Source organism: Rattus rattus, chromosome 12, assembly GCF_011064425.1.
Source record: "Rattus rattus isolate New Zealand chromosome 12, Rrattus_CSIRO_v1, whole genome shotgun sequence".
In the NCBI taxonomy this organism is placed as follows: Eukaryota; Metazoa; Chordata; class Mammalia; order Rodentia; family Muridae; genus Rattus; species Rattus rattus.
This window is the reverse complement of record NC_046165.1, coordinates 2,145,757-2,167,330: the sequence shown is the minus strand read 5'-3', so window position 1 is coordinate 2,167,330 and position 21,574 is coordinate 2,145,757. Positions and strand designations below refer to the sequence as shown.

Here is a 21,574-nt window from a genome sequence, read left to right as displayed (position 1 = left end):
CTGTGTAAGAAAGCAGAGCTGTGCTGAACAGGAACCTCAGGTCAGGCTCAATTCACGCCTGTCATCCCAGCACATCCTGGAGTCCACTTACGTAGTAGGCTGAGGCAGGAGGATTGGTGTGACAGTTTTGCCACAGTGTAACACCCTGTGCAAACTTTAAAACAAACAAAGGAAAAGCTCAAGAGGTTATCTGCTAGGAAGACACAGGATCTGCTTGAAGAGGTCCCCACTGGTCTACTGGGAGACTGGGAGACTGCAGCTCAGTAAGTCCCATAAGTGAAAGAGACGGCATAGATCCTCTAGATAGACTTTGATCCAATACATGTAGAAAAAGTATTATGCCGAGAACATAAACTATAAAAAAGTCAGTAGATGCTGAAGTTAATGGAGAAATTGGAGGAACAGCATAGTTTGTTGGTGTCCCTTTGTAATATACTTGATAAGTACCATGGGAACTGCTTCATACTAGCAATGTAACCAAACAGTATGAATTGCCACTGTTGATGTGGTAACCTGTGTCTGTGCCTATTGTGATCATTTCCCCCTTCCTCGCTCTACACACACACACACACACACACACACACACACACACACACACTCACTGAAAATGGGTAACTTGAATATAATCATGAGGATTATATTAGGCATACCAACTTGAAAGACAATCTACAAAATAAGCGGCTTGTGATCTTTAGAGGTGTCAAGGTCAATACGCACAAGGGGAAGCTGGTAACTTCTAGATCAAAGGAAGCCAGAGGGCCTGAGACCGCTCAGTACAACAGGATTCTGCACTCGATCCTGGGCCAGGACAAAAAAAGGCTTTTCTTTATAGTTAAAAGCCATCAATGAGGCAAGTGGAGAAATTTGAATCAAGTTTGTATCTTGAGTAGACAGTTGTGATCGCAGAAGAGACTTACCTTCCTCTTAGGAAATGTACAGGAAGATAGTTAGAGGCTCTTCTGTCTTCAACTTACATCCAGGTTACATTCAAAATGACTTGTGTGGTCTGTGGTCTATACATACAGAGAATCAAGCACAGACGTGCTAAGCTGCTCCCAGATTCAGAGCCTGGGTCAAGGTGAATGGTAATTATCTATATTAGTTTTACCGACTTTCTAAGATTCTGAAATTATTACAGAATAGGGTTTTTTCTTTTAAATTGTCTCCTTTCCCACCATTGTCTTTGATGTTTATTTTTTCATCTGGTGAATTTAAATGGACAGATGATTTTAAAGCTTTTATAAGGGCAAGAAAGGAAAAGAAATTTGCTGTATTGTTAAGTAACTGCTTCATTGGTCAAATGTGGACATTCCTCCCCTCCCCAATTACTTGTGAGTTTTTGTAAAAGAAAAACTCCAGAGAAACTTTAGTGTTTCTATACTCTAAAAACTTTAAAGAAACTTTAGAGCATAGTATACCTACATTAAACTTAATTTCCAAGTCCCCATGAAAGAAGCAGTGGCCTCAGCCTCTGTTTGATCCTGGTGGAGTGCACAGCTAGTGTCTGGCCTGCTGTTTTGGAACCAGCAGGCAGTCAGAAGGCTGCTCCAGGGGCCTCCCTCTGTGTCCTGATCATGATTTCCCATGCAGATGGGACCTGGTGAACTCTGGCACAGGTCACCCCAATTCCCAATCCTAAACTCTCAGTCATAATTTTTATAAGTATGTGATTAATAACATTACTGAGGCTGTAAACTCTCAAAGAATACTCTGCTGTCTGCTCACTGTTTGCACAGGGACTCACTCCAAGGCATTGTCTTTTTCTGGGACTCGGGAGGAATGTAACCTTAACCCAAGTGCACAGTGGTTCCTCTTATCTGCACTACTCCTTGCATCTACTGTCTTAGCTCCATGTGTATGGAGCAGTTTCCTGATTATTACTGACTTGGCCTTAAGAAGTAGTTCCTGGGCATTAGTTCTTGGAACAGCTTGTTGTGTTAATAGCCATACATGAAAAAAAGAAGGGTTATTTTACTGTGTACTTTACAGAAGGAAAACAGGTAATAGTTTGATTTCACATGGTAGTATGTAGTTTGTTATTCAGAGAACTTTAAGGACAAATGTATTTGAGTTTTAATTTTTTTCTTGAAACTTCGTAAAATCTAAGGTTTTTCATGTTGTATTTACTATATAATTAAAGGTTAAAAAAATTCTTTAATGGAACGGGAACAGCCTAGATGTTCATCAGTAGATGAATGTATGCTTAAAGTGTGATACATATAGACATAACACAATTTTACTATGCTGTAAAGAAAGATTAATTATGAAAAATTTAGGGAAATGGATGGAGTTGGAAAGAATTATATTGAGGAGGTGACCCAGATCCAGATAAACACCAGCCCTATCTTCTTGTTTATGTGTGTGTTTGTAAACATGTGTAAATGTGGACGAAGGCAGAGAGGAGAGCAAGAGAGTGTAAAGAGAAGCTCTGAGGTGACGGGGGCAGGGTATAAAGGACCCATGTGACAGGGAAGCAGAAAGGAGACTGGCATAGTGGGGAAGGAGGCGCCAGGTCAGTCAGCTGTGAAGTACATTGTAAGGCTGTTAGATCATCTAATACTTTGTGTGTTAGATGCTCATTCGTGTGTTTGGCTCTGTTGTTTGATATCCTAGATGTAAGAAATACTTGTTCACATTCCTTTCGGGTTACCTTTCCTAACGCCACCACCCTTTTTCAACTGTGAATGTGGAATGAAATGCTAATATATCATTCATCCATTCATCCTGCTACTTACATTCATTTCAGTATTTTAGATATCAATATCAGAAAGTAACTTTATCTTGTCCAAATTATCGTAAACTGTGTATTTAAGCCATGTTATATTTACTGACGGCAGGTCTGTGCTAGCTCTTTGAGCCTTAGCAGGGTAGGGGGCTGAAAAGCCTGGACTAGATTGTAAAAGGAAACTCAGTTAAGCTAAATGTGACATATTACATATGTAGGAGCAATAATCATAGAAGTTAGACTGCCTCACTTAACTTATCTACTATTTCAGTGGCCACTTGGAAAGAGTGTCTTGTGAAAGGACAAACTGAGTTGTTAATTTTCATGTAAGAGCAATTATTTTTCTCTCTTTGAATTAAATCACCACTGTACTTCATATTATAAATTTGTTCCCTCCCAGCGGTTATCATTTCTTGTGCACTTTGGGTATTGTAATGCCACTGTGTGCAGTGTGCAGTGCTGATCTATGCTGTAGTCCCCGTGGCAGTGTGTAGTGCTGATCTGTGTTGTAGTCCCTGTAGCAGTGTGCAGTGCTGATCTGTACTGTAGTCCCCATGGCAGTGTGCAGTGCTGATCTGTGTTGTAGTCCCTGTGGCAGTGTGCAGTGCTGATCTGTACTGTAGTCCCTGTGGCAGTGTGCAGTGCTGATCTGTGCTATAGTTCCCATGGCAGTGTGCAGTGCTGATCTGTACTGTAGTCCCCGTGGCAGTATGCAGTAGTCCCTATAGCAGTGTGCAGTGCTGATCTGTACTGTAGTCCCCGTGGCAGTGTGCAGTACTGATCTGTGCTGTAGTCCCTGTAGCAGTGTGCAGTGCTGATCTGTGCTGTAGTCCCCGTGGCAGTGTGCAGTGCTGATCTGTGCTGTAGTCCCCATGGCAGTGTGCAGTGCTAATCTGTGCTGTAGTCCCTATAGCAGTGTGCAGTGCTGATCTGTGCTGTAGTCCCCGTGGCAGTGTGCAGTGCTGATCTGTGCTGTAGTCCCCGTGGCAGTGTGCAGTGCTGATTTCATCCTGCCTGGGCCTGCTGTTCCAGTTGTTCTTGATTCCTTCTCTTGATGGCCCTGGAAGGGCTTGAGTCCACCTTACTGTCCACTGTGCATGTAATAGACTGGGCATCATACAGACAGCACCAGCCTGTCTTCTCATAGACATCTGCCTTGCTCAAAGTGAAGCGAGTGTTCATTCTCCTAAGCTCTCCATGTCAGTTGAGGCACCTTCTGTTGCATTGTAGAACCCAAGATTAGGACATTCTTGACTCAAGTCCTGCCCTTGGCATCAGCTAAGCCACACAGCCTGTGGCTCAATCCTTTACTTCTCTCAAGCTCCACTTCTTTTCTCCATGGACACTCTCAGCCAGTTGCTGGGTACCACAACCTGGGCAGTTTACATTGTACAGTTGTGAAGGATGTGTTTTGCTGTCTTCATCTTACCCCTGTGCAGTCTCCTGCCTCACAATGCATGAACCTACTTCTCTTTGCCTTGCTTCTCACCACCATTCTCATTGTTCTGGAGGGAAAGTGACTTTTTCTTGTGCCTTGCTGTGCCTTGAATGTAACATTAGACTTTGAGCTGCATCAGCTGCGTTTGCTCCCCATCTCCAGCCAGCATTCCCTCTTGGCTGTCCTCTCCACACAAATGCACACTGGCAACCATTTACTTTGTATACAGTGAACTTCTCTGATTTAAAAAAAAATGCATTTATTTTTATGTGTATGATGGTTTTGCTTGTATGTGTGTGTGCGTGTGTGTGTATGTATGTATGTATGTATGTATGTATGTGCACCATGCATGTGCCTGGCGCCTATGGAGTTCAGAAGAGGTTTCCTGGAACTGGAGTTTTGAGTGTTTGTGAGCTGCCATGTAGGTGGGTACTGGGAACTGACCTCTGGGTCTTCTGCAAGAGCAACAACTACTCCTCACTTCAGTCATCTCTCCAGCCTTGTCAAAATTCTCACACAGGTGAAATTTCTTCTCCTATGCAGACCTCAGGTTCCTATCCTGATATGGTGCTCCACATTTCTCTTCTGAACCCTGCTGGGCTTGTTTCCTGAGCACAGATGTTTCTCTGGCAGATGAGATCCTTCCTCAAGTGCTTTGACTTCGTCCACCTGTAATACATGATCTAGTTGCTGATCCCTTTCATGTCATCACCATTTTCAAGAAACTTAAAAATTCTTGCCCTTTGGTTTGTCTAAGTATCTTAGCAAATGCTTCATCTATGTAAATGAATGTCACCTTGTGTCCAACGATTTTTTTAGGCCATCAGAGGTTTGTAGACCTTCTGTTACCTCAGTAATGAAACTTTTTTTTTTTTTGCTGTTGTTTTGTTTTTAATTAAAAGTTTTTATATGTGTGTAATATACCCATGCTTCAGGCATACAATTGTTTCTGGGTATTCTCAGCCCTTGGAAGCAGTAATTTTTGGCTAGAAGCTAAATTGTTGCCATGGGGGTGCATTTCTCACAGATATTTAACACAAAGGTCATGAATTATATAATCCTCTAAATAGGATAACTCCATCTATGGAATTTTTGTATAAAGGAATAACATTATGACTAGGATTCTGGAGCTTGATGTAAATGTTTGAAGTAGGTGGGATAGCTTGAGAATTGGATTTTATCCAGTTGAGATATACAGTATATTTGGGAACAGAGATGGTCATATGTTTACGTAGGTTGTTAATGTAGTCTAGAATAAAGAGATGCATAAAAAGTGCTTGAAAGGATATAGTAAATTGTTAATATTAATTAGCCTAGGGATGGATATTCATTTTGAAAGATAAACCCGTGTCCCCATATGTAAGCCTCAAGTTCATGGTAACCTGCTGTAAGCAAGGTATCTAGAAACCATAGTATGGATGGTATGGAAATGTACAAATGTACTTGGTTTTGATGTAATTAGTCTGTTGATCCTTCCAGATAGTGAGGTCATGTAAGGGGATAAGCATGCACACGCAGGTAGACAGACAAGCAGACTAGGGGTTGGTCTGCTTCATTTTCATTGCTAAAGTGAAGTTCTTGCCACATCCAGAAGCCCCTAAGAGGAGGAAATAAAAGAAAGGTGTTGAGCACATCAATTCAACTTGCATTCTCTGTTTGGGAATTCGTCGTCTGCCTCGCTGCAGGAAGGGTGGGGAATGGATCTGATTGATTGGGTGGCTTCTTTTTGTTTTTTGTTTTTTGTTTTTGTTTTTTCTAAATGATTTCATTAGGTAAGGAGAGACTAGTAATTGGGATTTTCTTAGACGAAGGGAGGGAAAGAGGAGAGAGGAGAGGAAGGGGGAAAGAGAGAAGGGATAGAAGGGAGAGAATGTAAGTCACAGGTCAATGTTGGTATCTTAGTGGCTCTACATCTTAGTTTTTGAGACAGTGTCTCACTAACCTGGAGCTCACTAATTTGACTAGACTGCCTGACCAGCAAACTCCAAGGATCCTCCTGTCTCTGCCTACCCAACACTGGCATCCCAGGCGTACACAGTCTTACTTACTCCCATTTGTCACAGGGGAGTGAAACAGAGTCTTTGTGCTTGTATGACAAGCACTTTATCAATTCTCCAATTCAGTCTGAAATTCTGTTTATAGGTGTTACACACAACATCCCACTGCTTCGGGAGGTGATAATCAACACGCGTTTTGTGAAAGGGGACATCAGCACTAAGTTTCTCTCTGATGTGTATCCTGATGGCTTCAAAGGTATGTATATGTATGTGCTGAGCTATTTAGTTCTCAGACGTTGGTTGAGTTACATCAGGCTAATTTTATTCTTATTTATAACACACAGCTTTTCTATTATGAGTGAAGGTCCTTTGGCTTCTGTTCTTTTTACTGTATTACATTTTTGAAATATTCTTGACCATTAACATTCATGTTTTTGAGTATGCATGGGCAATTTATGAAGGTAACAACTTTTAGCTTTTCTCTTAAAAGCAAAACAACAAAAAAGTATGAGTGTGTAGTGTGTACTCATGTAGTCTAGGAGTGTTCCAGCTATGCTGCATTTGAAGCTCAGAGAATAGTCTCTCAGGTAACAGCTTTAAATGTTAAAAAAAAATGGACGTTGGATGAAGAAAAGTTCTCGAGTTAACTTTAACACTGACAAGTTGTCAGTGATTGTTTCCGAGTTTCAGGAGATTTTTTTTTTTAAATCAAGCTGGAGATAGAGCACTGAAGACCTGGTCAGCATCAGAAGAAACCAGTGATTTACTTGGGATTCTAGGAATATCTAGATATGAATCCCTAGTGAGCTGGGATACAAAGGCTGATTCTTAGATTCCAAGTATTTTAGGGTTTGGGGTGTACATTAGCAGCCCTTGCTGAGCATGTGTGAAGCCCTAGATTTTGATCCCTGACACCATCACGTTAAATATAAACAAAGCAACACACATGCTGTAGTACGGAAAGTGACTTAACAGTCAGCTTAGCATCATGGAGTTGACTGTGGAATGCACTTACAAAGTATCTTTTAGTTCAGACTATATAATAAGGTTTTGTAAATTAAATTGAATATAGACAGCTTAAATGTTCTTTGAGTTTCATCATTAGTATCAAGAAATTGAGAATTTCTTTAATTTGTACTCTTGAAATGAATAAGAATAGTAATTCATCAGATTATTTTTCTTAAACCTTTGAATTTTCAAAAACAGGATAAACTACATCTTGGCCACGATTTCAGCTTTATAATGGAGAATTAGCTTATTAACATTTGCTATCCTGAGGTCAGAACCACTTAGGCCATTGCTTCTTACCGTCTCCCTGGTAACAACTCACAGGGGACATAATATAAACACTTGTTTAATCAATGAAAAGAATCTTATCATGGTGTTGATGAGAGGAATGCTTTGGACATTTTAGATCCCCTATGCACATATCTAGATAAACAACTCATCCTGTTTGATTCTAATATTTTATTCTCTTCACGGAAGTTAGAAGCTATGGTAAATTGTGAAGTAGATTTAGAACTTCCTTATGGGTCCATGTCTGCCCAGATAATTCACTGGTGTTGGTAACATGATAGGAAGTAGTGGGCACAAGGAGAAAGTGGTCCCTTGAGTCAACTCTCAGAGCAAATTTTATGTATGTATCTGAGCGTCTGTTTGTCTCCACATGTAGTTATGTGAGCATGAATGTACATATTGGTGAGTAACCCCCAGGAGAGGAAAATAGGACTTTAAATCTCATTCGCAGTGATGACTATACTTAGCGTACATTTAAAATTATGTAAAGTGTTGCAAATTCTTTAGGAGCCACAATTCTCTTTAGCTGAGAAATTGACCTTAGAACAGCTCACACTTTCCACTGGACATTTAACTACATTTCCTTTGTAGTGAGGAAATTGTCAACATAGACTCTTGTGCTTGCAGCAGAAGGAGTCCTTCCTTGAGTCATAATTTGCTGGAAGAGCCTTTTGCAATGACTTAATCTCAGCTCTCATTTTCACTAAGCTCAGAGAAGCTATGTGATCACTAAAACGACTAAGGCTGGAACTGACTCTAGGGTTTTTGTGGTTTTTCCTTTTCTACCCAACTTTATGTTCTTTATCTTTCTTAGAAGCAAAACCCAAAACAAATAACAAAATAAGAAAGACATAAACAACAAACCACTACCACTACCACCACCACCACCACAGCAACAACAACATGCAGACAAAAAGCATGGACTAACCATTTTGTGTTAGTCAACTACTCTTAGAGACTTGTTCTGGAGTGTCATTAATATACCCAGTGTTACTCCATTGGAGAAAACTTGATTTTTTTTTTTTTTTTTTTTGGTCTTCCAGCACCTATCAATTGCAAATAACATCTTGGTTCGGGGGTGTGACTCTGTTCCTACTTCACCTTCTTCTTGCTTGGATCTTTTCTGGCATGAATTTTGCAGGCCTGTGCATGATGTCACAGTCTCTGTGAACTCATATGTGCATTACTTATTGCTTTCTTTTAATGTTTGGGACAGAGCGCAGGACCTTGTACATGGTAGGCCAGAACAGTGACCTTCATCTCACACCCGGATAGTAGGGTTTTCAGTTACAGCTTGAGGATTCCTTGGGTTGGGCTGGGATTCCAGTTCATAGGCCACAGACTTTTTAATGATGTGTCGTCAGATGGCCTCTAAGGTATTCAGCAAACAAACCTTATTGTCCATTCCCAACATCTCCTTCCCATTTTATTCCCTGAGGTTACTGTTATGCTAGTTTCTCCTTCTCTGAGTGGCTACCACCTCCTGTCCTTCACCTTTCCTATAAGGTGAAACCCAGAGCAAATCTCAACTACGTTAAGCCATCATCTTTGATTATTTGATATATGTGCCTGAGAGATATCAGGAAGTGGCAAGAGAAGCCAGTCCAGAGTTTTCTCAATGTGTCTGGGTCCAGGTCACTTTGCACCACTGGGGTTATCCATCTGTTTCCCATCTGGCCTGACCTCAGCACTGTTCATAGGCAAGTGCTGGTCTCTTTGGCTACATTAAAATTTTCTATTATATTTGTTTATTTCCCCAAATCTGTTTGTAGCTGAGGTTACTTTTACAGAAGGTTCTTAGATTTGAACTTTGAAGTGATTGAATCTAAAATTTAAAAATAGAATACACAAGAAATTGTTCTTATTGATTTTTTTCATTCGAATGTTGAAAAGCAAATTTTGTTTGATTTGAAATTAAAGGAAAAAATGAACAAGCTATTTTAAGAACTGTAATTTCAGTTGACCAGAATGAGCATCTTGAATCTCTTTCTCTGGTACCTTGTTATACTTCAACTTCAACCCCCTTCAAAAGCAGTATCAGGATTATCTATTTTCCTTTGAGAAGTGACTGCCTTTTTCTAAGAACTTGCTTGGACATAGAGTATACATCTGTGTTATTATATTTTTGTAAAAATTTGATTGAACATAGAAAGTGTGTGTTTGTGTTATCATATTCTCTGTTCTGTGTGCTGCTGCTGATAGACCCTCTGTTACTGGGAGTCCCCATGAAGTCCATCAGTCAGTTCTCTTGTGCTCCAAAGAGCTTTTGAATCTACTGATCTTAATATGTCTCTGATGAATTGGAGCACACTCCCTGGTTCATTTGTAAACAACTGTAATAAACCCATTAGGTGTTGGCGTGGGGGCAATGAGGTCATCACATCGTCTGCATGCTGTGGTCTGGAGCCGTAAGCAGATTCCAGGAAGAAATATAGAAATGCTTCACCTTGGAAATGAGGGCCAATAAAAAGCAGATAGGAAAATTGCTCTAGTTTTGTTGGCCTGTGCAGGGCTCCTGGGACCCCAAGTCATCCCTGAGACATGCTTGGAGAACTCTTCTTCTAGGTGTTTTGTTTTGGGAAGTTGGTGTCCTGTTTTTGTGAAAAGATCATGTGGGTCTTTCCATTGCTGTGCAAGTTGCAGAAGAAGGTCAGTTATGTGCCATGGCCCACAGGGTTGTGGTTATGACGTCAAATGAGGGCGTCTTTCCTACAGTCAGCATGAGCTCCCATGTTGTATAACGGTTCATTCAGTGTATGGATTTGCCCCCACAGTGTATACATTGCTTGGGTTTTCCATACCCTTCTATTTCATGTATTACCTTTCTATAGAAGAATGTGCTACAGATCTTGAAAAATAATTATACTTACATTCTGAGTGATTTTAGTTTATTTTTAAAAATGATGCTCAAGTCACTTTATTTGTTTCAAATAAATTTGTATGCGTACTGAGTTCTTTCGCTCAGAACTCCAGTTGTACCTGCTGTACCATGTGATTGTCTGCTGTCACATGTCTAGGAGCAGACAGAGTGGTTACTTCAGTGCTCTCAAGAGGTGTGCTAATTACAGATTCTGCATTATCTGACCTGCCCTGAAACCCATTGATTCTTATACAATTTTGCTAGAGTCACTTACCTGCCACAATGCAGTCGGGCATGTGAGGCTGGCTAGACCATTGCCCCTGGAGCCAACTGAATTTTGGTATGGAGAGAAATTGTTGAAGAGGGAAATTTGTTAATTGATTGATTTGTTCCACCTTGTGACTGCATGCATAGAGGCAGGAAAAGTATGCCTTTATTTTCTTTGAGTCTTTCATGCTAGAAAAACATGGCCTTGTTCATGTCCTTGACCAGCATCAATCTGCTTCTGCAGAAGTTCGAACTTCTGGCCTTTTATCCTCACTTTCCTTAGAAGTAAACTTATGGAGGAGGAGTGATGACAGGAAACAGGTGTGAGAAGCTGGTGTGCTTCCTGGAGATCTTCCGTCTGGCTTTCCCATTTATGGCTGGTTTGTTTTCTTCACCCATTTAAATCTCTTTCCTGGAGTTGGAGAAATGGCTCAGCAGTTAAAAGAACTTGCTCTTCTTCCAGAGAACCCAAGTTCAGTTCTTAAAATCAATGTCTGTGGTGTATAACTTTCTATACTCCAGCTTTAAAGATCTAATACCTCTGGCTTCCATGTGCACCTGCATTCATGTGCTCACCCACGAATGCAGACACACTCCTACACATAAATAAGATAAAAGAGTTTTGAGCTGCTGAACCTGGGTACTAGGAACCAAACTTTAAAGAGACATGCATTCTCTTAACCACTGAACAAGCTCAAAAGCTCTGGTTTTATTATTTTAATAGTTTATAAACTAAACAGTTGTTTTCTTTCTCTAAAAGAGTCAATAAACATAACACTTCCTTTTACTTCAGAGTTCAGGTGACTGGTGGTAAGGTAAAGAGGAGAGACCAACCATACCAATCAGCCTTTCTGCTAGCTGCTACAGAGAGATGTTGGCCACCTTCCACATGTATGTCCTTAACCATTCATTGCTCACATTGCAGAGAATCCAGACTGTGCATTTTGGAGTTGGCTTTTCAGAACTTTTAGAATAAAAGGCACTGATACTCAGTCACAGCTTTAGGAAAGCTGGTAAATTCTTGTTCTTCAGTATACATGAGTAAGTTTGAAACAGGTGCTTAGATAAGACAATTTCTACTGAAATCTATTTCATGTTTTTGTGTAAAAATAGGAAGTGTTAAATGGTAATTGGAAATTTGTTTTCAAGAATGTCAATATTCTGGTATTCTGGTTGGAAAATAAATAAACTTAGGAAACACAACAAAATAAATCTTTTTTCCTGTGTTAGGCAGTGAGCTTCCAGTGAGCACAGCTTGATTTTTTGTTGTTGTTTGTTTGTTTTGTTTTTGTTTTGCTTTTTTTCTTACTAAGTTTCTTTTTATACCCAATTACTTGCTTCTTGTACAATCCTGAATCTATTATTGGTGCCTGGTAAAGTGCTTCTCTTATTGGTTGATGACTCTAAGAGGGAGGTGCAGATGTTGTGTGATTGGTTGATGACTTTAAGAGGGAGATGCAGATGCTGTCTGATTGGCTGAAGACTCTAAGAGGGGGGTGCAAATGTTGATGTCACAGATATGACTGGTGATTCATTTCCTACAGGGCACATGTTAACCCCAAGTGAGAGAGACCAGTTATTGGCCATTGCATCATCCTTGTTTGTGGCATCCCAGCTACGAGCACAGCGCTTTCAAGAACATTCAAGGTACGGATGGAGTGAAGGGGCAAAATGCTCAGGATTGTCTGCACAGATGAGTGCTAGTAAAAGCATTGCTGATCTTGGTTCCTGATCTTCTTAGGGTCTTGTGGGAAGTACAGTAAACTCACTGTTTAATGTGGTGCTGTGGGTATGTGGGTGCATTAGTCTGTTTTTTGTTTGTTTGTTTGTTTTTTAGCTTGGAAAAGAGTATCTTAGCTGTCTAATTTAGACATCAGTAGAGGTAGGAACCTACTCTGATATTTACTGGGAATTCTGTTCAGCTTTTCTTGCATTGGTTATTTTTTTTTTTATTAATTCGTTAGTCTTGAAAAGTGTTTACCATACAGTATTAGGAACCAGTCTGAATGGTTAAAACACATATGTCCAAAATTGGAAGCTGCAGGATGAAATTAACACCAGGTTGAGACAGTTGTTTGTAACTCCAAGGATAACTTCACTTTCTGGCGGCCCAGGTGAAAGGGGAAACACGCCTTGTACTGGGGTAAGAACAACAGCTGATGGGCAATGCTGTTTTTCAGCTGTGAGATCATTGACGGTAAAGCAGTGCTCGCTGAGTAACCCGTACAAGGGAAGCAACCATGTTGCTAGAACTGCATTACTTTAATTTCCTTTCTTTTTGCTTTTTCTCAAGAGGAACAATGAGAGAGTGGGGTGGTGTAAGGCCACCAAATACTTGTGAGCATCACAGACCAGAGTCACACTGCCTGTGAGGAGGCAGACAAGTGACAGAGTTGTGGCTAGTGGCGTCTTAGTGCACTCTTAGCATGGTTCATTCATGGTTCACTCATGCTGCTGCTTCGGAGGAAGTGCTTGAGCCTTACTGTGCCATCTTTTTAGGAATATCGATTCATTAGATATCTGGAGAAAGGGAGAGGTAATGGTTCAACAAATTACAGATGATGGACTAGCGGGAGAGTGAGAGTGGTCAGCAGAGCTGCAAATCTGATGACTCTTCTCCTTGATTGCCTTGAAGTTCAGTATGGAGCCGGGAGCCAACGTGCTCCTCAGGTGAAACTTATAACCCAGTTTCTCCACCACATGGGTCATATTTCAAGTGCTCAGTATCCACATGTGGCACAAGGCTACGTATATGCTTTGGAACACAATGAGCCCTTTCATCATGGCTGCCCTGTTCCACCGGCTTCTGTGGGACAGTGCTGCTGTAGCAGGGGGGTTTGCACAGGAGAATCTTAACCCCATGTGGTTTGTGGTTACTTTTTGGATGACTATTTCTGTCTCTCTCTCTCTCTCTCTCTCTCTCTCTCTCTCTCTCTCTATTTGAATTGTTATTACTTCAGAAGCCCAGAGTGTAGTTGAAGGGGAAGTGATGTGACTCTTAGGATCTGTGTTGACTTTTCTAAGAGAAATAAATATGCTCCTTCATTCCGGGTAAGACTCTGAAGAGCAGTTAACATACGAGAAGTGAAAACTGGTGTAATCCCACACGTCATTAACAGCCACTTTAAACATTGCAGTGCTTTTGGCTTTGAGTGTATCAATCCTAGTAACACATTTAACATGCAGCCTCTTGTGCGTCGTTCTCTTTCTATACAAGCTTTAAACCCGGACCACAGCTCCATTTCTATCTCTTAATCTAGTTTGATTTAAAGACCCACAGTAATATGTTCCGACTATTTACTAGCCATTCTGTGGAAACACTGTTAAGTTTTAGAGGTCTCTAAACATCTGCACATAAGGAACCTCATCTGATCGTTCTTAGCTTCCACAGCCATAAGAAAGGCTCTCTGCTCACTTCCTCCCTAGTCATCTCTCAGCTGCCCCACTTGTTAATGTTTTAAGGGAAATTTCCACACTTGGTCGCTTTGTCACTTAACCCCCGCCCACAAGTGCACCAAGTGTCTCCATCATAGTGCTTGGTGCTGCATTCAGTGACTTGGCCTCTGCAGTTCCTACCCTGCACTGTAATTTTGAGCTTGTGCAGTTCCTACCCTGCACTGTAATTTTGAGCTTGTGCAGTTCCTACCCTGCACTGTAAGTTTGAGCTTGCTGCCTTTATAAGTTTGCACGCCTTACATTGAGCTCCTTGTCTTCTTATAAGGGGGAAGAATTATACTAGTTAAAGACATAGGTCAGAGTTCAGTTATGCAGATAATTGTGCATATGGATATTTTCCATGCAACAGGTAACTGTTCTTTCTTTGAGTTCACTTTCGGTGGGACTTGCCACTTACTTAGTAGGCAAAGTGTTCTAAAATCAGCACCACTGTTTACAGGAGACTCTAAAGTGAGTCTCTAAGGCATGCTTGCTGATGACGGCCCTGTGCCTGCCTCCTCCAAGCTGAGGTCACAGCCTGGCTTCTGAGGCTGTGGTTACGATAGGATTGGGAATGGAGTAGCATGTCCCCCTCCAGTGTGGCTCTACCATGTTGCCATGGGTGTATTCATGTAATGTTTTCACTTCCAAACCAGTAGCTCACAGCCCTTCCTCTGGCTTGCTTGTGTTGGCTGTGGATCATATTTTCCCAATTTCTCTGTGGTTTTTACTCTTTCATCATTTATGACTTGGAAAAAGACATTACTATGGACCACAGTATTTAGATAGTAAAGTGATAGGGGGCATTTCTGGAAAAAAAGAAAAAGAAAAGTTAATGGCAGAAACCATGGTGTTCTTCTTGTAAGTGTGCAGAACATAATTTCTTACATGTATGCACACTGATTTACTGTGTAGTTATGTTCTTTCATCATTCTTAATGCTCTGGGGCTTACATGTGTTACTCAGAGTTAAGGCCTTGGGCTCTACCCTTAGCTCCAAAACAAAGTTAAAAATAAAAGCACTTTAATGAGCAGAGGCATATACTGAAAAGCGCTGTTAAAGGAACACATTCTCTTATGTGAATTGAAAATGATCTCACTAGCATTGTGCTTTGGCCTAGTAGTTTGTTGCACGAACTGATACTTGCTAGAAGGAAAAATAATAATGATAATCCCTTAGTCCCTTTTGGTAGAGTTTATATCTGTCCGAAACGCCTGCTGTCCTCAGCTGGAGACTGCTTGTGGAGCAGTCCTGGGAACTTCCCTTACCCTGGGCGGGACCAACTCTACCCTCCAGGCTTCTCAGGTGCTGGTGAGAAGGCTTGCCTGTCTTCATGGAACTGCTCTGTTCCCCTCTGTCTGCAGCGTTTATCTGTAATTCATCTTCTGTACGGCTCTGTGGCTCTGACGCTGTCATGTGTGCTTCTTGCTAAGCCGTGTAACTTATCATAGAGGGATGGTAGCTCAGTGGACAACTTTCCCCTCCCTGAGCAGAAGGCATGCTTGGTGTTCTTACGAATGAGGCAGAGGCATGGTGCACAGTCTCTTATAAGGAGAGTCTTAGGGTTTTATTGCTGTGAATAGACCCCATGACCAAGGCAAGTCTTATAAAGGACAACATATATTTTGGGCTGGCTTACAGGTTCAGAGGTTCAGTCCATTATCATCAAGGCAGGAGCATGGCAACATCCAAGCAGACCTGGTACAGGAGGAGCTGAGAGTTCTACATCTTCATCCGAAGGCTGCTAGTGGAAGACTGACTTCCAGGCAGCTAGGGTCCCATGCCCACAGGGACACACCTACTCCAACAAGGCCACACCCTCTAATAGTGCCACTCCCTGATCCAAGAATATACAAACCATCACAAGGAGCAATTAGAAAAATTAGCAATGTTTAACTCTTTAACTCATTGGAATCCACTTAATAATTGTTGTTGATAAAGAGAACTAGTGAGTTCAGGCATAGTAGCTCCAACTTTTAGTCCCAGCACTTGGGAGGCTGGGGCAGAAGGATTGCTGAGTTTGACCACACTGTAGACTGCAGAGTGTGTCATGAGCTGCTAGAACTACATGGTGAGACCATGTTTGGTGTCAGGGGGAGGAGGAGGAGGAGGAGAGGAAGAGAGGAGGAGAGACAAGAACTACTGGTACTTACATTTTGTGTTAAACAAACAGCAGCATTTACCACTGTAGCCATTTCAATGTGTTTAGGTTTGTAGGGTCAGCCATAGCAACTGTGCTTGTGGTTGCCCTAGAGCTTCTTCATCTTGTAGAGCTGAAAGTTTGTAGGCCCAGAGCTGCCATTCTGCTCCTGGTTTCCACAAGTCTGATTACTTGATTATTGCTTGTTGGTCTGCCTCCCTCCCTCCCTCCCTCCCTCCCTCCCTCCCTCCCGCCCTCTCTCATTGGCTGGGTAATTTTGTGTCAGCCTAACACAAGCTAGAGTCATCAGAGAGGAGGGAGCCACAGCTGAGAAGACGCCCCCATAAGGTTTCCTGCTGTAGGGCATTTTCCTAATTAGTGATTGATGGGGGAGGGCCCAGGTCATTGTGGGCAGGGCCATCCCTGGGCTGGTGGTCCTGGGCTTTATAAGAAAGTAGGCTGGGTAAGCCATGGGTGCAAGCCAGCAAAGAACACCCCTCCATGGCATCTGTATCAGCCCCTGCCTCTCGGTCCCTGCCCTGCTCTAGTTCTTGTCCCAGCTGTTTTCAGTGATGAGTTGTGATGTGGAAGTGTCTGCTAAATAAACTCTTCTCTCCCCAACTTGTTTCATCGCAGCAATAGAAGCTAAGACTGTGTTTTCTTCTTCCCTTCCCCATCCTTCTCCCCTCTAGTGGGACAGAGAAGGGCAGTGGTTCTTGAGTAGGGACTGAGGGTTGTACCCTGTGGGGAGGGGAAGCCAGTGCAGGTTTTCAGCAAGGAGCTTGCTGCAATGTAGGTACCAAGAAGATTTTTTTTTTTGTTTGTTTTAGCTTTACAAACAGTTAGTAACCGGGTTAAAAATGGAAGCTGGGAGACCAGTAAGAGAGATAGCAGTAGCCGTGTGTGAGCCTAGGAGCTCTCCAGCACCCATCTCTTCAGATGGGGAGGATACAACAATGGGCTTTGAGAAGGAGCAGTAGAAGAGAGAAGAGAGTGAGGCATGGCTGAGCCCCCGTGTCAGGCACCTGTAATCCATTGGGAGGTGGAGGCAGAGGGGTCAGATTGGTCTTCTACATAGATATGTAAAGTCTGATGCTTTACTCTGATTTTATAGAAAAGGGAACATTCCACTTAAAAGAACAACTTAAAACATATACCATTCTATTGTCAATGTTCAGTATGGCAAGTATTAATGTTCTTCAAAATAGTAGTTGTGAGAAACCATGCATTAGTACTGTAAAGATTAGCATGTGGTTGAAAATCTTGTTCTAATCAAAATAATAGAGAGGTAATTTGCATGAGGACGCCTTACACCACCACATCTCTTCTGCGCTGAAATGCACTGAGGCCTCCAAAGGCCTCTGATATGGCATGTCCTATAGCTAGGTTTCTCACGGTTGGGAATTGTGAGTTGCTTTGGTCCGTTGGCCCCTTCATCCGTCCCTGAAGTGTGAACAGTTCAGTGGTGCCGGAGGTGGGACCAGGGCCTAGTGAGATGCCGGAGTGCGGTTCCAGCTTCATGGTAAGGTACAAACACGTGATACAAACTGCTTCAACCTTTGTCTTCATTGTCCTGTCTGAAGATCAGCAGTGTTGGCTTGTTCAGCTTCTCCAGCTCCTTCTGCTCTGAGCCTGTTTGAATTGGACAAGGTCAATTTCATCCCCATAATCCCTAGTTCAGATGTTAAAGTCTCAGAGCCAGAATGTTCTTATGAACTGTGGTAATATTGATGAAAACAGCTCAGCCTGCAATGTGGCTCAGTGTGTGCTCTGACTGAGAGGGACTTTTCAGGCATCTGACCAGCCATACAGCCTGCCACCAAACAGTTTAACCCTTTGAACCACAATCCTCTAAGGGGAAATTGCATTCTCTTGAATTCCCTCTATGTACTGTGTTGACATCTGTGTTATACATTCTTTTCTCATCTGGCTTCCTGATAAAATGGAGAATCAATGTCCTAATGATTTCTACCTGACAGATGCAATTATCTGAGGTTTTTCTTGCTATTGAAAGGCAGTAGCCTTTCCCGGTCTTGGATGTGATTTGTTCAGTTGTTCTTAAGTTTCCATCTGGAGGGTGGGTGAGTTTCATGTTTCAAATAGGATTTTAACCATTGAATGCTAACTGGGGAAAGGAACACAGAAAAAATTTAGCCTTGTGAAAGTCATCTCTAAGAAAAAGCCAGTATTATTGTGTAGTTTGCATTAGAGCAGGGTTAGTTTCTGAATTTAAAAAGATATGTCGTATTATATCACATTTACACCACCTATGAAACAAAACAGCTTTTATATTATACTTGATTCATGACATTGATGTGTTGATGGCTGACTGTATACTTTGCATATTTCCAAGCACATGTGGCCGTGCAGTGTCTTTGGAATACACGTTTCCATTTGAGCAAGCAACCCCCTGAAAGCAGCAAGAGGAGACTGGGAGAGAAAAATACTAATGCAGTCATTTTCCTGTTGGCTTTTTCCTGTTGCTGTTACTGTTTTTAGTTATTTACGATGTGTGTGTCTTGTTTGAACTAGAAATCACAGAGACCCCGAGTGTGAACTCATGGATGTGTAAGATGACTCATCTGTAACATTTGCTGAATACAACATTTAAGAATATTTTCTTCAGTTTGGTTATTCTGCAAGGGCTAGATGTCAGAACAGCCTGGTATTGTGGGAGAGCCCCTGTCTTCCCTGCCCTGCCGGCAGACGCTCGCGCGTGCACATTTCATCAGTATTATTGTAATTCTGTGGCTGCAGGATACTTGGCAGCTGGTGCACCCCACTGGCAAATCCTATTCATTCTTCTCTCCCATTCACCATTGCCATTGGAGAATTGATTTCTCTCTTCTCTACTCTAACCTTTCCCAATTCATTTCGGATTGTTCAATGTGAAACATTTTAATTTCATATCATACAGCTATTCATCTCACAATCCCTTTTTTAACCTGTCACCAGGGTAACAGCATAGCATGCTTTCTTTAGGCAATCAAGTTTTTATTTCACATGCTTAATGTTGCATTAAATGTTTGCATTTTGTTTAACCCCCATTAAATACTTTGAGCTCTGGATATGTTTTATAGGGTAATGAAATCCCTGATTTTTGAATTGAAACTAAATCAACACCATCAGTGCATTTATAAGAAAATGTCAAAAGATTAATTTGCATAATACAAAGATGATTGTTAAAAATCCAAGTTAGCCGATCTGTGCAAAGTAATTTTCAGTAGGAAAAGGAGCAGTATTTGTATATTTATGTTTGGCCTTGTTCCAACAAAGAATTTAAAATTGGTTTAGAGAGATTTGTCAGGGAGAGAAATGTAATATTGAAAAGAGGATGGAATTAGTACAAGTGGGGAAAAGGCTTCGGAAAACTTTGCTTAGTTTTTCAGCTTCTTCCTGTATTTATCTGTAAAAGAACATAATGACTCAGGTGTTTAATGACAGGTGGAGTAGTCATATGGACCAGAGGGAGAGAGGAAAGCTTGCTCGATTTGGGGGCTGTGTTCATTAATATCTGCTTGTCAGCTCACTTCCTTATTGCGTTCCCTTAGATGCACAGAAGAGTGCAGACGGAAGTGTGTGTGCTCAAGCCTGGTCATCTGAGACAGCGTGGCTAGATTTATGTTTCTTCTACCTTTTCATCTTCACCCCATGCAAGGATTTCAGTGAAATAAATTCTGTGAAATTTAGAAAAATACAAGTAGTACAAATAAAACTGTAGGAACAATAATGAGAGCCCAATGAGTCATGTTTGAAAGTCTGGTTGTTTAAAATGATACTTATGTAGTAGTTGTTCGTGTTTATACTTAGATCCTATTTTAAAGGTACTAATGTTTTCTTGGTAATAGGACAAAGTGAATTAAACTTCTCATGTTATTGATTTTTTAGAATTTTGAAGTGTATATATCTTATATATTGTATATATTACATATATATCTTAGAGGTATACTTTAATGTTTTCTTGCCTTCAGCTTGCTTCTCTGTGGAAGTTCTGACTTGCTCTGTTGAGTTCTGTGGGTCTGGATAGCACAGGCCCAGCCGTCCAGTGTCATGACCGTCTGTCTGCTTCACAGAGCTCTGCTCCTTTAAGTGCATTCTTCTTTTTATGCTGTTAGCCTTTTGTCTTCAGAATCAAGTCTAAGTCATTCCAGCACCACAGATAATGCCCATATGATAAGATGCAAGAATTTATGACAGGACAGAGTCATCCCTTCTTTTGAGAACACTAATGTCAAACAAGATAGTTACCCAAATGCCAAAGTAGAAGAGAGATGTCTAGATTGTTTTCTCGAGAGGAGAAGGAATCTAAAATTTTCTTTTTTAAAAAATAATTAAAATTTAATTTAATTTTTTTTTAACTTAATGAGTTTACATTCCACTCACTGGCCTCTGTCCAGTCACCCCCTGCCACAGTCTTTCCCCCATTCCCCACTCCCCTTTTCCTCTGAGTGGGTCCCTCACCCCCATATTCACCCACCCTGGCACTTCAGGTCTCTTCAAGGCTAGGCACTTCCTCTCCTGTTGAGGCTAGACACGGCAGCTCAGCTAGAAGAACATATCCCATAGACAGGCAACAGCTTTTGGGATAACCCCTCTCCCCCTCAGTTCCAGTTGTTTATGACCAACAGGAAGGCCAAGCTGCACATCTGCTACATATATGCAGGGAGGCGTAGGTCCAGCTCTTGCATGTTCTGAGAGCATCAAGGGTCCAGGTTAGCTGACTCTGTTGGTCTTCCTGTGGAGGTCCTATCCACTTAGAGCTCACAACCCTTCTTCGTGTTCTTCCATAAGACTCCCCAAGCTCCAGCCACTGTTGGGCTGTGGGTGTCTTTATCTGTCTGAGTCAGCTGCTGGGTAGAGCCCCTCAGAGGACAACTTGCTCCTGTCTGCAAGCATAACAGAGTACCATGAATAGTGTCAGGGATTGGTGCTTGCCCATGGGATGGGTCTCAAGTTGGACCTGTTATTGGGTGGCCATTCCCTCGGTCTCTGTTCCATCCCCCATACCTGCATTACTTGCAGACAGGATACATTTTAGGTTGAAAGTTTTGTGGGTAGGTTAGTGTCTCTATTGCTCTGCTGGGGTTCCTGCCTGGCTACAGGAGGTGGCCACTTCAGGTTCCATATCCCCAGTGAGTTACTGCTAAGTTCACCCCCATTGATTCTTGAATGCCTCTCTTATCCTAGGCCCCTGTCTCATTTTGGAGATGCCCCCCTCACTCCTGTCAGTTGCAGATTTTCATTCATTTTCATAGCCATCTAGCCATCTCTCCTGTCCTTACCCCAACCTGATCCTGGTCCCCCATTCCCTCCCTCACCCTCCCACTTCTCTCCCTACATCAGCCTTTTATGATGATTTTATTTCCTCTTCTGAGTGAGAGTCAAGCATCCTCTCTTGGACCTTCCTTGTTTAGTT

At 41.8% G+C, this 21,574-nt stretch overlaps 1 protein-coding gene across 3 annotated transcripts in view; it reads left to right on the top strand.

Moving 5' to 3' along the window:
- Pcca (propionyl-CoA carboxylase subunit alpha) overlaps positions 1-21,574 on the top strand; it is a 304,568-nt gene that overhangs the window by 143,498 nt on the left and 139,496 nt on the right. For all 3 annotated transcript variants that reach the window (XM_032917891.1, XM_032917890.1, XM_032917889.1), the window contains 2 exons: positions 6,306-6,416; positions 12,128-12,230. In XM_032917891.1, the coding sequence (XP_032773782.1) occupies positions 6,306-6,416; positions 12,128-12,230 (214 nt within the window). The remainder of the gene's footprint in view (positions 1-6,305; positions 6,417-12,127; positions 12,231-21,574) is intronic.